At 55.0% G+C, this 14,468-nt stretch overlaps 6 protein-coding genes across 6 annotated transcripts; 3 read left to right on the top strand and 3 right to left on the bottom strand.

Moving 5' to 3' along the window:
* Positions 1–564: 564 nt before the first annotated feature.
* Positions 565–2,660, bottom strand: LRP88_04964 (palmitoyltransferase ERF2; the record flags this gene model as incomplete). Its single annotated transcript, XM_083241529.1, has 2 exons — positions 565–1,350; positions 1,407–2,660. 2 exons carry the CDS (start codon positions 2,658–2,660, stop codon positions 565–567), a joined length of 2,040 nt encoding a protein of 679 aa, XP_083102677.1.
* A 1,332-nt stretch (positions 2,661–3,992) lies between these two features.
* On the top strand, positions 3,993–4,545 carry LRP88_04963 (uncharacterized protein; the record flags this gene model as incomplete). The annotated part of the gene is made up of 3 exons (XM_083241528.1): positions 3,993–4,106; positions 4,199–4,250; positions 4,316–4,545. The coding sequence occupies 3 exons, from the start codon at positions 3,993–3,995 to the stop codon at positions 4,543–4,545; spliced, it is 396 nt and encodes a 131-aa protein (XP_083102676.1).
* Positions 4,546–5,050: 505 nt separating this feature from the next.
* Positions 5,051–6,493, bottom strand: LRP88_04962 (HAD-like domain-containing protein; the record flags this gene model as incomplete). Its single annotated transcript, XM_083241527.1, has 1 exon — positions 5,051–6,493. The coding sequence occupies one exon, from the start codon at positions 6,491–6,493 to the stop codon at positions 5,051–5,053; it is 1,443 nt and encodes a 480-aa protein (XP_083102675.1).
* Positions 6,494–8,779: 2,286 nt separating this feature from the next.
* Positions 8,780–9,730, top strand: LRP88_04961 (phosphoadenylyl-sulfate reductase (thioredoxin); the record flags this gene model as incomplete). Its single annotated transcript, XM_083241526.1, has 1 exon — positions 8,780–9,730. One exon carries the CDS (start codon positions 8,780–8,782, stop codon positions 9,728–9,730), a length of 951 nt encoding a protein of 316 aa, XP_083102674.1.
* Positions 9,731–10,282: 552 nt separating this feature from the next.
* Positions 10,283–11,283, top strand: LRP88_04960 (tRNA methyltransferase TYW3; the record flags this gene model as incomplete). The annotated part of the gene is made up of 2 exons (XM_083241525.1): positions 10,283–10,720; positions 10,777–11,283. 2 exons carry the CDS (start codon positions 10,283–10,285, stop codon positions 11,281–11,283), a joined length of 945 nt encoding a protein of 314 aa, XP_083102673.1.
* A 143-nt stretch (positions 11,284–11,426) lies between these two features.
* Positions 11,427–12,215, bottom strand: LRP88_04959 (Mic19 family protein; the record flags this gene model as incomplete). Its single annotated transcript, XM_083241524.1, has 3 exons — positions 11,427–11,801; positions 11,885–11,942; positions 12,016–12,215. The coding sequence occupies 3 exons, from the start codon at positions 12,213–12,215 to the stop codon at positions 11,427–11,429; spliced, it is 633 nt and encodes a 210-aa protein (XP_083102672.1).
* Positions 12,216–14,468: the final 2,253 nt, after the last annotated feature.

The following is a 14,468-nucleotide window of genomic DNA, read 5'->3' as shown; positions in this document are numbered from 1 at the left end:
CCCGCCTCCCACATGCCTGCCCACTAGCACTAAAAGGCGGCGCCCAAACAAATTTTTTTTTTCTCTTATCGTCCCCCGATAAGGCTTTTTCCTTTCTTCCTTTCATGCATGGATGCATCCTTTGCTGATCCCTGTTATTTCCACGTGCATTTCCTATCGTCCGCCACTGGACTCTTTTCTTTGTCACTTCTAGATCTTGCATCGTGCAGGGCAATTCAACGGCCAAACAAATCACTGCGTGTGTGCAAATGCGAGTCAAGCTCGCCGTTTTTTACTGCATCTAAATCTTGACTTGTACATCAAAAACCGAGGCTCCCATCGTGGCCCTTGATCAACGCCCGCCTTTGCTGGCTAAGCCGGCTTTTCCTGAAGCCTGTAACAAAAAGGGAATACATGAATGTGGTCAACTGACAATAGGGTATATATAGTATAAGCAGACATTAGTAAGTCATCCGTCGCCGCTTCGAAATTAAAAATCAGTACTTCCCAGAAGCTCCGCCGTTCTAGAATGGGTAAAGAGAGAGGGTGGGAAAAGAAGTAGTTTCCCGTTAATGAGCGCCATAGTTATTGGTTATTGTGGTTGTTGTTTTCGTTCCTCAATGAAACTGGACCCTGAAAGCTTTGTGCTGCAGGCTTGACGCTGTGCATCTCCAGTCCCTGCGAGCTCGACCTGGGTCGCTTGTCCTTGCGGATACCAAGCCGTTGGTCACCCTCTTGATAGTGAGTCTTGAACTGATAATAGGTCGGTTGCCGCGGCCGGCACAAGACAACGATAAAGTTCTTGATGATGTTGGCCTGTGAAAACGCCCTGAATCGCTCCTTTTTGATAAACTTGTGAGAGTTCATGTACTCTCTTGTCGTCTCGCCTCGGGCCATTAAGAAGATGTGGTATCCCATCAAGGCTGCTGGATATAGAAAACAGATGAATCCGAGAAAGACTAGCGCAAAAGGAACTCGGAAGTGGTCGATCGCCTTGCCAAATGAGATGCCCTCTCTATTCTTGTAGATGAGGATCTGGGCAAGGCTGGTACCAATGAGGTAGGCTGAGAGAATGGTGGCTGATGAGACAAAAGTGAAGAAATATCGGTAGTTGCGTTTTCCGACGCAGTTGTTGAGCCACACGCAGTGGTGATCATGAGTCTCGACACAGTTGTCGCACAAGCGACAGTGGTGGGCTCGCGGAGGTCGCCAAATGTTACACGTCCGACAGTGCTTAACCGGAACTTCCATTGCAGCAGTCGCTGATTCAGCTGACTTGATCAACGCCCAGTCCGTCGTAGGGGGGCTGAGCTGGAGAGGGTCATCGTTGTCATCAACAGGCGGAAATTGGTGAAGGTTTCGTGGAAGAATCTGTCCAATGTCAGCCGTCAAACTCCCTCCATGAATCTGATTCGCTAGGTACTTACCCCTGGGTCCGAGACAGAGGCATGAATAAAGGAGGAGAAACAAATATAGGCCAGATAAGCGAAGATGATTGGAATGGCGGGCGAAATATTCTTCCACAGCCACGGTGCCTCAAACCCAAAGAACAGGGCGCAGGGGATCACGACAAAGAAGCCTGTCGCAATATTGACCGGGCGTTCCTTCGTGTTCTGCCACCGCCCACCTAGGCAGAATACTGTGTTACCCTCGAAATACTGGTGAACCCGGCCGAGGTCGGATTTCTGGCTGGGCTTAGAAGGCACCCGCGGATGACGTGGTCCTTGGGAATCCACAGGCCGAAGCTGCGGTGATGATGCAGAGGACGATAGCTTCTCGGCTCCTTCGGTGCTGCGATTCTGGCCTTGCTGTCCTTGCTCGCTTCGACCAGGCATAAGGAAACTAGAGCGAAACGATCGGGGAGACTTGATAGGGCTCGGAAGGTTTGATAGGTCCTTGTAGCTCTTGTCGATAACGATGCTGTGTTGAAAATGACCTTGGTCTGCGGAATGTTTGCCTTGAAGAGGGCGGACACTATCCGTCAGACTTCCGGCTGGGTAATGGCCATGGCTTGGGCTTGTGTTTGCCGTAATCCGGTCCAGAGTTTCCTGTTCCGTCATTTCGGTGCCACGAGATGGCGGAGGTCGCATATTCTCGTCGTCGCTAGTCGGGCGCTGCAGCTGAGCGATCGGGTTCGAAATAATGCTTTGCCTGGCTTGGCTACCGCCTGCTTCGGCGCCGTGGTCATCCAGGACTGGCGATGTTGGTGATGTCGGTGAAGTTGGCGAGCCTGGTGTCTGCTGGCTCATGGTTGGCGGGCGGTGTGATCCTCCTCTCTGCGCCTGTAGTTTCTGCGAACTCATGGGTCGGAAAAAGGCATGCGACGTAAGTGAAGGGACATGACTTCGAGTCGACAAGCTTGGAGCTTGGCTTGTCGATCCTGCAGTCGAACTCGCGATGCTCCCCCTCTTGGCCTGAACTCCGGAAACGTACGTCTTCCTCCCTCCTAGCTGGCCTGGCCATGCTCCCCTTGATGATGCTCCGGTCCGGGCTGTTCCAGGTCTCGAGGCCACATCCGCGCTCCGCGGCAGACTCATCCTCTTCCGATGCGCCTCTGAGTCGCCCCCATCATCGCTTGCAATATCCGTCATTCGAGAGGAGATGATACTCGGTGGTCCGGGGACCTCGGAACGGGGGATGTGAGGCGCTGGGAAGCCATCATCATCGGGCTTCGAAGCCATCGTGTTGGTTTGTAATGGTGTCGTTTGCGGGTCGTTCGCTGGGTGCTAGTTGACGGATTCTCTCTCGAGTCAAAGGAACGGTCGCGCGTCGACTATCGCGTTCAAGATCGCATCAAGCGCCACCTTTTCGGGGCCGTCTGGGCAGCACAGTGGTGAGCCGTCGGGAGGCTGGCAGGTGGTTGAATGTGAGAGTCGGCAGGACCGGCAGGTGGCTCGTGTCTCGCGGTAGTCAAGCAACTAAAGGGATAGACAGGGGTGTCGAGGAGGCGTGTTTGGAATCGTAGGAAATTAGGGACGGACTCGAGAGGGAGGGAATGAGAATGGGTCGCAAGACGGGGCGGGCGATATTAGAGAGAGCGCGTAGAAGAAGTGAAGAGAAGTATCGTAAAAAGGGAACGGAAGGGGCGGGTAAGAAAAGAAAGGACTCGGCGATGAGGAGGAAGAGGAGTCAAGTGTGGTTTGTATGCTCGTTCCTTTTTTTCGTGCCGGCTTGGGCATGGGCATGGGCCTGGTTAACTTCCAAGAGAAACCTTGCATTGCACACGAGAGCCTTATGTAAGTTGTGCTGCGCTGCTCTCGGTCCCCCTGGTAAGGGGCTAGCTTGAAGAGTCCCTGCTAGCGGCGTCCTTTGCAATGCAAAAAGAGAGATGCCAGTGAATGGTTTCTGCAAGCATTACAATGATTAATCTTTTTTTCTCTGCAAGCGAGTGTTGAGGCCCTCGAGTGTCTTGGACATCATGTACATATCCGCAGACGTCACCTCGACTGGGAACGGCAACTTTCTGCAGCAACCCGTTGCGCTGACGTTTGACAGCCTGTCCAAGTTGCTTTCTTGTAACCTCGGCGTGATAAAGTCTATTACTTGAATGGGCAACCAAGAGTTTATGACAGCATTCCCCTCTGGCCAGTAAAGTTTCCAAGGCGAGAATGACACTGCGCGCTGTCGCATCACGATGAGCGAATCGCCCGCCAGGGACAGGCGCTGAATCTTGTTGTGCCTGGTTCCTCGACGGCCTGCACGCTAAGAACAGGACATAAATAGCCATGCAGCCTTTGTATAAAACATAGTGACACAAGTCCCCTCCATTTATGACTGGCTCTTGATCGCCTGTACATCCTGGTGGAACTCGACCACCAAGACGTCATCTCGGCTCAAAACGTGATTCGACACGTGATCCCATCTGTTCCCCGGCATTGGCCAATAGCGTGCCTCGCAAACTAGCAGGCGACGGGCTCCCGAAATCATACGAGAACTTCAAAGCTTCAACATAACCCAAGTTCCCCCGACGAAGATTCCCACTCCCCATCCAAGTCACAAAGCCCATCGTCACAATGGCCTCCCGCGTCGTCGCCCGCCGTTTCTTCACCACCACCACCCGCCGGTTCCAGGAGGCTCACCAGAAGGCTGAGCTCAAGAAGGAGACCCGTCAAAACCCCGAGCTTCTGGTGCGTCATAATGCCTCGGCCGGACCCGACAGTGCACCGGCTGGGAGAACCGCACGACCATGAGGAATTGGACAATTGCTGACCGACCACAGATCCTCGGCGGTGTCATGGTCGCTGCCCTCGGCGGCGCTGGCTTCTACTTCGGTACGTGAACGCCCCAATTGGCCTGCCGTCATCAAAGCAATTGCTGACCACATCTCCAACATCAGGCCGATCTCCCACTGGCGCCACCTCCGAGTCTCCCGTCAACATCGCCAAAGACGGCCACCCCTGGGAGAGCGGCTCCTCTGGCAAGTACAAGTATCACCCCGGTGGTGACCCCAGCCAGGAGCCCAAGGACGCCCCCAGCGCCCTCAACGTCGTCGTCGTCCCCAACGTCACCCTCCCCGCCGAGCTTCACGACAAGTACAACAAGTGGGGCAAGGACGGCTACCCTTAAAGCAAGCGAGCGAGCAAGCAAGAGCCGGGAAAGGGATTTTTGGAAGCTGTCACGCGCGAGCATGTATCTGTAGGGAAATCCGAGGGGAGAGCGAGTTGGATCAATCCTCTAGCCCTGTGTAGAAGAAAGACGAAGGACGCGATGGGCTCGAGTTTTGCAACCACCCATAGTTCACATACGACGCGCCACAATATTTTCTAGCTTTGTGTCTGTAACTACAGCTTGTTTCGTTGTCAATTGCTTTCTTGTGACTGTCAGGTCATGCTGTTCAAGTTCCAGCTCACTCCCAACCGGACGAACGGCTGACATCAACTTGAAGCCATACTCAACTAGGCACAACAAGTACTACGTCTTCCAGCTTGCAAAGAGACAACATCACCAAGTGTTTCCTTTTTCTTTGTTATCTGGTATCTACCCACCCAACACAGCAACAGCCTGTTTTCACGTACCCAAAACTCCAGCCTCTCACATCTTGCGACAACTCTCTTTACCCAGCTCCAACCGCTCACGCAATCAAATCCCGAATCTCTTCAGAAGAAAAGCCAAGAATGTGTAGGAGGTCCAGCAAACTCTCTCCGTTCAGACGAGCATTCGCTTCCATCTGTACTCGCGGCTTCGCGTTCCAGGCAACTCCCAGTCCTGCCTTCTCCATCATCAACAGGTCATTGGCACCATCGCCGACGGCGATAACTTGAGACAGGTCGATGCCCTCCTTGGCAGCAATCTCCACGAGGAGATCCCTCTTTCGCTCCTTGCCCACAATGATACCCTTCACCTCGCCCGTCAGCTTCTCGTTTTCAATGACCACATGGTTTGCGTGCGCATAGTCAATGCCCAGCTGTCCAGCCAGCCAGCCAGTCAGGGGCTGGAAGCCACCAGAGAGAACTGCCGTCTTGACACCAAGTCGCTTCAACGCCCTGATCAGTTCGGGCACGCCCTTGGTAACGTCCAATACCGGCCGCAGATCCTCGAAAAGGGTAGCAGGAAGGCCCTTGAGCAGGGCAACACGCTCACGGAAAGAGCCCTCAAACTCAAGCTCGCCCATCATGGCACGATGCGTAATCTCAGCAACTCGAGCAGGCAGATCTGGGGGATCCTTGACGTGGTCAGCCAGGAGATCAATGACCTCCTGAGTGATGAGGGTGCTGTCCATGTCGAAGACTACCAGACGCGGGTGACGCCTCCAAACGGTATCACGCTGAAGAATCACATCCACGTTCCACTCCTGCTCGAACCTATAAATCGTCTCATGCTTCCGCAGGTCGTCGAGCCCAAGGTACTCGGGAGCCGGTGCAGGAGAGAGCGTCAGCTCAACAATGCGCGGTTGCTCCTGGTTGTCGAGACACCGGTGGGAAGAGTAAGGCTCTTCAGCGTCTCGAGGAAGGGGGAAGGAAGACATGAGATGGAGGAATGAGGTGATGCATAGCGGCGAGATGTAGGAGCCGTAGATGTGATCCAGCTGCTCAGATTCCTGAGTGGGCGGCTCAAGGGGATACTCCTTGGGGTCGTTGGTGGGCGCCAGGTTGGCAGGCAGCGCCTCACTGCTGTCTGCAAAAGTGGTCTTGACAGGTGATCGTGAGGCCTGGTCCTCCCTCGGCTTGTAGAAGAGGGTCGCAATGAGACGATCCGACTTCTGACCAGCTCGAGGAGCGCAATTGGGGTGTGAGTAAGAATGGCTCAGGCCGCTCTCGACCACAGTCGGAGGGTTCTCATCAGAGGGAACGCCATTGAAGGGCAGGATTGGCTTGGTGTGATGGACAGGAGCATGAACAGAGATGCCCGAGTCTTCCACAACGGTGTCAATGCCGTGGAACTGGTCCTGTCGAGACTGCTCCTGTCGAGGAGGGCGATATTGCTGGTGGTCACTGAGATACGAGCTGCTCCTCATCGAGCTCGTCAACTGAGGCCGTGCGGCATTCTGTTTGGCGGGGCTCGCTTGGTCTGCCATTGTGCTGTGCGCGGGGGTCGTGAAGATTTCTGCGGCTACCCTTGTCGAATGGGCGATCTTGACGAAAGGGAATAGGTCGGGGATTGTTTTTTGGGGATCACGACAGCTGACGAGGGCTAGGAGCAGCCTGAAGCACGATAGACGTGGCGCGGGCAGCGACGAACCCAAAGATCGAGTCAACCTCCAGAGGTTCAGTCAGTGGTTGGGTTGCTTGGTAGAGCGATCTTGTCCGGCCTGTTCCCTCCGTGCCCCGCCCAACCGTTGCCGTTGCTGTCCGATGGCTCGTGCGGCGCGGGTTTTGCTTAGACTCGTAGGTGCGGCTCGTGCGGCTGCTGTCAAAGGATATTGGGTTATGATTGGTGCGAATAAGCAATCATTCCAACCCGCCGTGATGTCAGAAACTGGGTTGCCATCGTGTCACGTGAGCGAGTTGCAGTTGACTGACTGAGCCAAGTTGGTTCGTGTTGAACCTAATTGCACGGATAGGGAAGCGTTTGGTTCTGCCATTTGATATTATGATTGGCCGTGAGTGCATTCGACATTCTCGAATTCCCAGCAGCACATAGTCCGCAGGTTAGGCTTGTAGATGTTCGTAGACGCGATCTACACCTGTCGAGTGTGTATGTTGAGTGCCCAGAGATGTCAGTTCATCAGCCCGTGCCATCCTCAATCACCACAGCCTCGGGAGACGCAATGACAAGACCTGTTAGAAATCATAGCTTATTAAAGAACCATGAATAAGATGGAAATGACGTTGTCTTCCAACAGATTTTCGACTGCATTCGCTTGTTGGTGAATAAGCTGGGTGAATATGTCAGCAGAGGCGGCACTTTCTCGGGACTTGTCCGTCGCTTAGAGTGGGGCTTGCGTGAGACGAGACGAGAAAGGAAAGTTGAGGCAGGCGAGCCTCGGACCAACTTTTATCCTCGCCTGACATCCCCACGAAATCATCCAAGCGCCAAAAGCCGGAGAGGCCCGCATCGCAATTGCCTTTGCTGGGGCAGGGGCTCTTTCGGCAGTCGCGGTTCCTCGGTGCCGACGGTCCGTCAGGGACAACAGCGATTGCCGCTCCGACAAACGGCACTCCGAGGGGCCAAGATGATAGGCCACAGGCTCATACCGTTGTCATCATTAAGACGACAAAATTCAATTAGAGATTTTTTTTCCCCCGTACCGGTCTAGAGCGTGGGTGAAAGCGTGGGAGCCCGCAGATACTACAGTCCAAGGCATCTTGGTCGATCAGGGCCGTGGCGACACGATGGCTCAGTCTTGCGACAAAGATTCGACATCAGAAAGGCACTCTTCTCCGAGGGAGCGGATTTCGCAACCTACGCCCCGAATGACATGATCGCGGGGAAACTGCCCTCGTGCTCAAATTGGCTTTTGATAGATCAAGACCCCGGCTCCAGCATCTGTCGCCTCACCCCCAGATCTTGAACAACACAACAACAACAAAGCCGTATCAATGAGATCATGTCCAAATGTAAATCAGCCCAATCTCGGCTTCTTAGCCAGGAGCCCCCCATGCTCCCTTGCTCCATTCGCATGGTGGAAAAAAAAAAAGTCTCTTCCGGCGGCGCCGTGCAGTCTCGGACGTGGTTTCAGTCAACAGTAGGCCCGGAAGTATTCGCTACCTCCGGCTCGGCGGCTCCCACGCCTTGCTGTAGCTGCCGATGGTGAGGCAAAACAAGTCCCATCGACCAGCCGCCAGTTCAGGGCTCCGGTCGACAGGCCAATCAGCCTGCGTTACCGCCATTGCACCCACCATCGCGAAAGGCATAGCGTCGATGTCGTGATCAGTCCCAGTCGCAGCCTGGAGACGACAATCCTCATGGCGGCGATGGCGCAATTGATGCTCCCCATCTTTTTCTACGCCCAGAGCGCATCACAGGCACCGTAGACTGGTGGCTTTCGGGTTCGGTTGGCTCGAATGCTGCGTTTCCGAATTACTAAGGCTGCCTCTGGCCGGGGGCCTGCGGGCGGTCGCCCGGACAGAGCATGTAAAGCCCCCCTTGACCACCACAGCAGGCCTCTCCCTCTCTTAAAGAATTTGACTGCCCTCTCTTCATCGTTGTGTTCGTCATCTTCCCCGTCTTGCCTTTCGAGCCTTGTCCTGTATCCAGTCAGCACAATATTTGCGTCATCAACTGTGTCAGAGCTTCTCCAAGCATCCGCCTTAACTCACCGTTGAATATAACCCCGGGGTACTCTCGTCGACTGTCCCAGCTCCCGAAACCCCTCAGACAACAACCTCTCTCCTCGTACCATACTTCATACACCGCCAACATGCCCGCCTTCATCTCTCAGTCCTCCTCGCAGTCGTCCTTTCAGGACATCAAGCTCGAGTGCGAGTCGGGCTATGTCTCTGGACAGAACTCGGAATACTCATCGCCCTCATCATCAACCATCCTCCCTCAGATCTCTCTCACCAAGGCCCACATCGACCACCTCAACAACATGCTCGAGGCCATGCACCCCATGGACATCCTCCGATTCTGCAAGGTCATGTTCCCCAACCTGTATCAGTCGACCGCCTTCGGCCTGACTGGCCTCGTCACCATGGACATGCTGTCCAAGATTCAAAAGGAGCACCCCAACACCCCCACCGTCGACCTCATCTTCCTGGATACCTTGTACCACTTTCAGGAGACACACGACCTAGTCGACCGGGTCAAGGCCCGATACCCTAATGTCCCCGTGCATATCTTCAAGCCTGATGGTGTCAACACTGCTGAGGAGTTCGAGGACATGTACGGCAAGGAGATGTGGAACACCGCCTCTGAGATGTATGACTGGATCGTCAAGGTCGAGCCCCTCCAGCGAGCCTATGAGGAGCTCAAGGTCGCCGCTGTGCTCAACGGCCGTCGACGATCTCAGGGCGCCGCCCGCGGCTCCATCCCCATCATCGAGTACGATGATGAGCGTGCCGTCGTCAAGATCAACCCCCTGGCCACTTGGTCTTTCAAGCAAGTCAACGACTACATCAAGGAGCACAATGTCCCCTACAACGCCCTCCTCGACCAGGGCTACAAGTCCGTCGGCGACTGGCACTCGACCGTCCCCGTCAAGGAGGGCGAGGACGAGCGAGCCGGTCGCTGGAAGGGCCAGGCCAAGACCGAGTGCGGCATCCACAACAAGAAGTCTAGGTATGCCGAGTTCCTCGCCCAGATGGAGCAAAAGCAGCAGGAGGAGAAGCTGGCCGCGGCCCTCGAGCAGGTGGCTCTGCCCGCCGTATGAGGTGCACTCGCACCAGGGGCGCATCTTTGACGATTTAATGATTGAAGCATTGCATCAGGCGTTTGGGGGTAAAATTTGTCAATGAAACAGCCAGAACCGGGCGATAAAAGAAGCTCATGGTATCTGGATTCATGGGATGGCGTTGGGTAAATAGCAGGAGCCTGAGGAAAGGGCAGGGAATAGCGCGCAAGAAACCGGGCAGGTAAAAGCTGCTTCAGTTCCTAGATAGAACTCAATAAGAAAGATACCAACCAAACTCCTCGAGGGCGTGAATATCAACGACGTCGTGACCAAGGTCGTGAGGTATGAAGTTGGATGCGATAAGTGAGCGGTGATCACGAGGTCGGCCGGAGCCGCAGGCACTTGACCAGTACAGTACCCCGCGTCAACGAGGAGCAGGCGTTGCCGCCCTAACAGCACATCACTACACCAGCGCTTTCAACCGATATTCCATTAACAGACCTCTACACCCTTGCCCCTCTATTATCGTCCATCGTGACACCCCCAAATCACAGCCTTGCGTCCGCACTAACAAAAAAACGTATCTCGAAAATGCAGGGCCTCGACTCCTGTCCGCCTGCTTTTCTCGACAAGAAGAAAAAGATTCTCGAGCAACTCTCGGTTCCTAACACCGAGTACACGGATGCTTCACCAAAAGGCTCTGTAGACGAGGGGATCCGGGACCTCATCGACGAGATTAACCAGTCGACAGGGTTTGTAACGACGAGCAGTTGCGCGGGACGAGTCAGTGTCTTTCTCGAGGGTCGAAGGGTTGCCGAGACCGATGGAGAGGATGAACGAGTAGCGGGTGTTGGCGGAAAGGGTGCAGGAGGAACATGGTTATTTGTCTCTCATGACCCGGTGCCTGATGATGGAGATGAGAGCAAGGACTGGAGCAGTACATTGGGGCTTGAGGACTCAAATGCAGTTCAGCCTGTGACTGGCACAGTCAAAGAGAGGAGACTCATTCATTTCAAGTTCGAGGCCATGGTAAGCAGCCGCAGCATGTTAGAATATACAAGAACACATGCTGAGATATCACGTAGATCCTCCACGTCCTCACGGCATCACCAGAACATGCCCAGCTCCTCCTCAAGTGTGCCTTTCAGGCCGGTTTCCGCGAGTCTGGCGCTCTCAACATCATCCCGAGCGGCAAGGATGCTGCTACTCCCATGGTGGCCATTCGCACAATGGGTCTCGCCTTTGAGTCTCTCATCGGACACCAGGTTGATGGTCACCATCTGCGTCTGGTATCACCCGAGTATCTTAGAACACTCGTTAACATTGCCAATGAGCGCTTCGCTGAGAATACAAAACGCATTGGACGGTTCCGGGATGCCTTCCGGGAGGCCGTATCTGCCCCGGCTCCGCGTCGGAATCCGGAGGGAGAAGAGTGGGAGGATGCGGCGGCGAGACGAGAGAGGAAGCGTGCAGAAGGCCTCCGGCGGAAGGCCGAGCTACAGAAAAAGCGTGAAGCAGACAGTTCGGTGGGAGGTGATATACCTGCCGAGGTTGAGGGTCAAGAACAGACAGACCTACTCATCGGGTTATGAGTTGCTGTACATTTTGTATTCCTCAACGCAGCCTTTATCGCCGCCAATGTCATAATGTACACGTGCGTGCCTTCCCAAGGCTCATCATCACCATATCTCTATACCGATGAATCCATTTTCCCCCTCTATCTCATCCCCATCTCTTACGACACAACCTTCTCAACCCAAGACTTCTCCAGCTTCTTGACCTCGGCCTTGAAGTTCTCCACCTCCTGCCAGCAGTCGAGCGGCCGCCGGTCGTGCTCCCGCAGGCATCGGATGACCTCGTTGCGCGCGCCCTCGACGGCCTCGGGCAGGGGCCGCACCTGCTTGCGCTCCTCGAGCCGCTTCCGCATCGCCTCGATCTCCTTGCTGACGGTGTGCTGGCTCAGACTTCCATCCTCCTTGTACTCGGCGCTGTTTAGCTTGTCGTGTGCGACCTTGAGGGCCTCGGCCTCTTGCTGCTGGAGCTTCTTGAGCTCCTCGGCCACGCGGGCCTGGATCTGGAGCTCGTAGATCTTGGTGCGGGAGGCATCAGTCTGGTGGGGAAGACATTTGTTAGTTTCAGTCGAGAAGATTATAATCGAATTTCGGTCTGCGGTTCGGGTGGGGGGTAATGTACCTCGTTACTGGACTGTAGCGAGTCGACGAGGTCTTGTGAGAGGCCGTTAGGCGCTGAGCTGTTTATTGGAAAGCCGTCAGTCATCGATTGAACATGATCGGGTCGGTTCTGGGGCATTGAGGGGGACGTACGCCTTCCACACGTGTGCGGAGATTGGTTTCGACTCGCTGGAACCCATTGTGTCGAGGGCAATGGCCGTGCAACCGATGTTCAATGCCGGCTCGTGATAGCCTTCCTGGAAATTTCCGGCGTTGTTCGGGAGCGTCACGGAGCAGCGATCAGTGAGTGCCTCAGGTTTCAATGTTCCTGGCCGTCTGGCCGAGTGGCGCAGGTTGTGGCGTTTGGGTGTGGCGCCTCACCGCACACCGAAACCCTTCACCGGTGTAGATGATGCTGATGTAACGGTTGAGTGACCAGCGTATTGTGCCATTTGGACATTCAATACCGACTTGAATTGCTGTGGGATAACCCAATGGTGTTGCGTATTATGATTGAGTTCCCGGTAACTGAAATCACATTTTGCCTATATAGGGTGTTGTGACACTCGTCATTCAGTTAATTACCTAACTCTTGTATCAACATCTAGAGTGAAGCAAAGAAGCGGCCAGTTCACATCTACCTGGGACATGTCATGGCAATTGAAATTTCATGTTATCTGTTTCTTAACCGCCACTTTCTTGCTATGTGACAGGCACGCGAGGTGGGATCCTTACCGCCAGCCCTTGGTACAGTATTCTCACGTCATTGAAGCTTCTCATGAAGTAAACCACCTACCGGGTAACGGCACCAACAAAGCCTCCAATAGGTAGCCTCCAACACCCCTCCTACAGAGATAGAAGCAAGTGATATCATTGATGGATCAACGCGGTCATCCCGCATATGTAGAACATCCAACACGATTTCCACGACTGGCTGCGTAGGCGCCGGCAGCTACCCTGGACAACCAGCTCGGATCTGTGCGGCCCATGGTCATCAACCCGATGCTGGGATCATTCGAGATTCAGTCCGTGCTGTTGACCAACACAGATGACAACATGCCACAATCGGCATTCCATTCCCTGGCGCGGTAAAAGATGCCGGCAGGCTCCGACCTACATCGATTCTGGGGTAGAATGGGCCGAGGTGAGTCGAAACGGAAGCATCAAGACCAATGCTCGCCAACTTCCAAAGACGGGACGGCACAAGGACGGCTTCGTCATGTCTCATGGTTCACCGCGTGGCTGGACGGGATTGATGCAAGCATCAGGTTCAGGACCCGGAGGCCGGGCCGTCATCTTTTCTTCTTTTCTTCTTTCCTTTTCTGACATGGGACGGGCACCAAGAGATCCCAGGGCGGCGGAAGCGAGGGCATCTGGCACTTGTTCATCTAACCTGCGACGTGCTAGAGGCTTGTCCCTGCTTGTTCATCCCGCTTTGGCAGTGAAGGATGCAGAGGCTCGCAGGCCGTCAGCCCACCTGAGGCGGCGGGCATATTTCCGGCGTAGAGATAACTGACGACGAATCTAGATTCCATCAACCACAAGGCGAGGATTTCAATTGTCAGTGGGCCGGCCTCCCACTCTTGGCGGTGATGACCTTTGCAGGGCTATCTAGGCCCTGGCCTGAGTCGAGTCGACAATCTTGACAAGGGGCACGGATCGGAAGCTGACGGAGGGGAGGGGTTCTGTCGAACAATGGCAGGTGGATTGCGAGCGGCGGTGCTTGAGTTGATTCCCATGATTCATGGCATGAATGACGGATCTAGCCCTCCAAGTTTGCCGTGTTCGCCGTAGATTGTTTCAGTCAGGCCATAAAGTGTCCGCATGCGACGGCACTGCGTCAGGAAACAAAGCCATTGAGGGCCGGTGCCGAGAGGGGACTGTCCAAACATCAAACAGAACAGACAGAAACAGAAACAAGAGAGGGGCGACGATAGCGTCACGGGCATTCTCAACTGGATGCCTCCGCGAGGTTGACGTCTCACTCGCGGCCGGCGTGCGGAGCATCGAGTGACCAGCAGGCGCCGAAGCGAAGAGGGACCGGCGTCGTCTTGGCGCTCCCGGAGCCAACCAGTGACAGCTTCGGACCCCTGAAGAGCGCGGTACTAAAGGGGAGGGCACCCCTGAGCCAGGCCCGTTTCAGAGGCTTGGGGGTTGCACCGCCGGCTGCCACTGGATTGATTGACGATCCCGCTTCGCTCGCGGCCGAGAGCCTGGGATATTCTTGGCAGATCTGACGTGCCATAGGCCAGACCGCTGCGTGGCCATGGAGTCCAGCGCAGCCCAGCCGTTGCTGCGAGCGCCCCAGCCGTAGCCTGCAGAGGGCGATGGCTTTGCTAAGGTTATCTGAGATTATTGGAGGCGCCGCCAAAGGAGGACGCCAGCGCTTAAACGGTCGCTGGTTCGTTGCGCCTTGGGTCCTTCCAGCTCTCGTGTAAGACGCCCACGAGCACCGCTACGAGGAAAAAAACGTGGTCAGGCAAGAAATATTGGATATCTCAGACCGTTGGCTCCATTCCCCAAGAGGGTCTTGGCTAAGAAGGCTAGAACACACAATCACACCCTCCAAGAAGACGGATGAACCAACCAGTCACGAGCTTGACTCG

The sequence above is a fragment of the Fusarium phalaenopsidis genome (assembly GCF_050370095.1).
Source record: "Fusarium phalaenopsidis strain FUZ10S chromosome Unknown contig_32292, whole genome shotgun sequence".
Lineage (NCBI taxonomy): Eukaryota > Fungi > Ascomycota > Sordariomycetes > Hypocreales > Nectriaceae > Fusarium > Fusarium phalaenopsidis.
The sequence above is the reverse complement of the archived record's forward strand: the minus strand, read 5'-3'. Positions and strand labels throughout refer to the sequence as shown.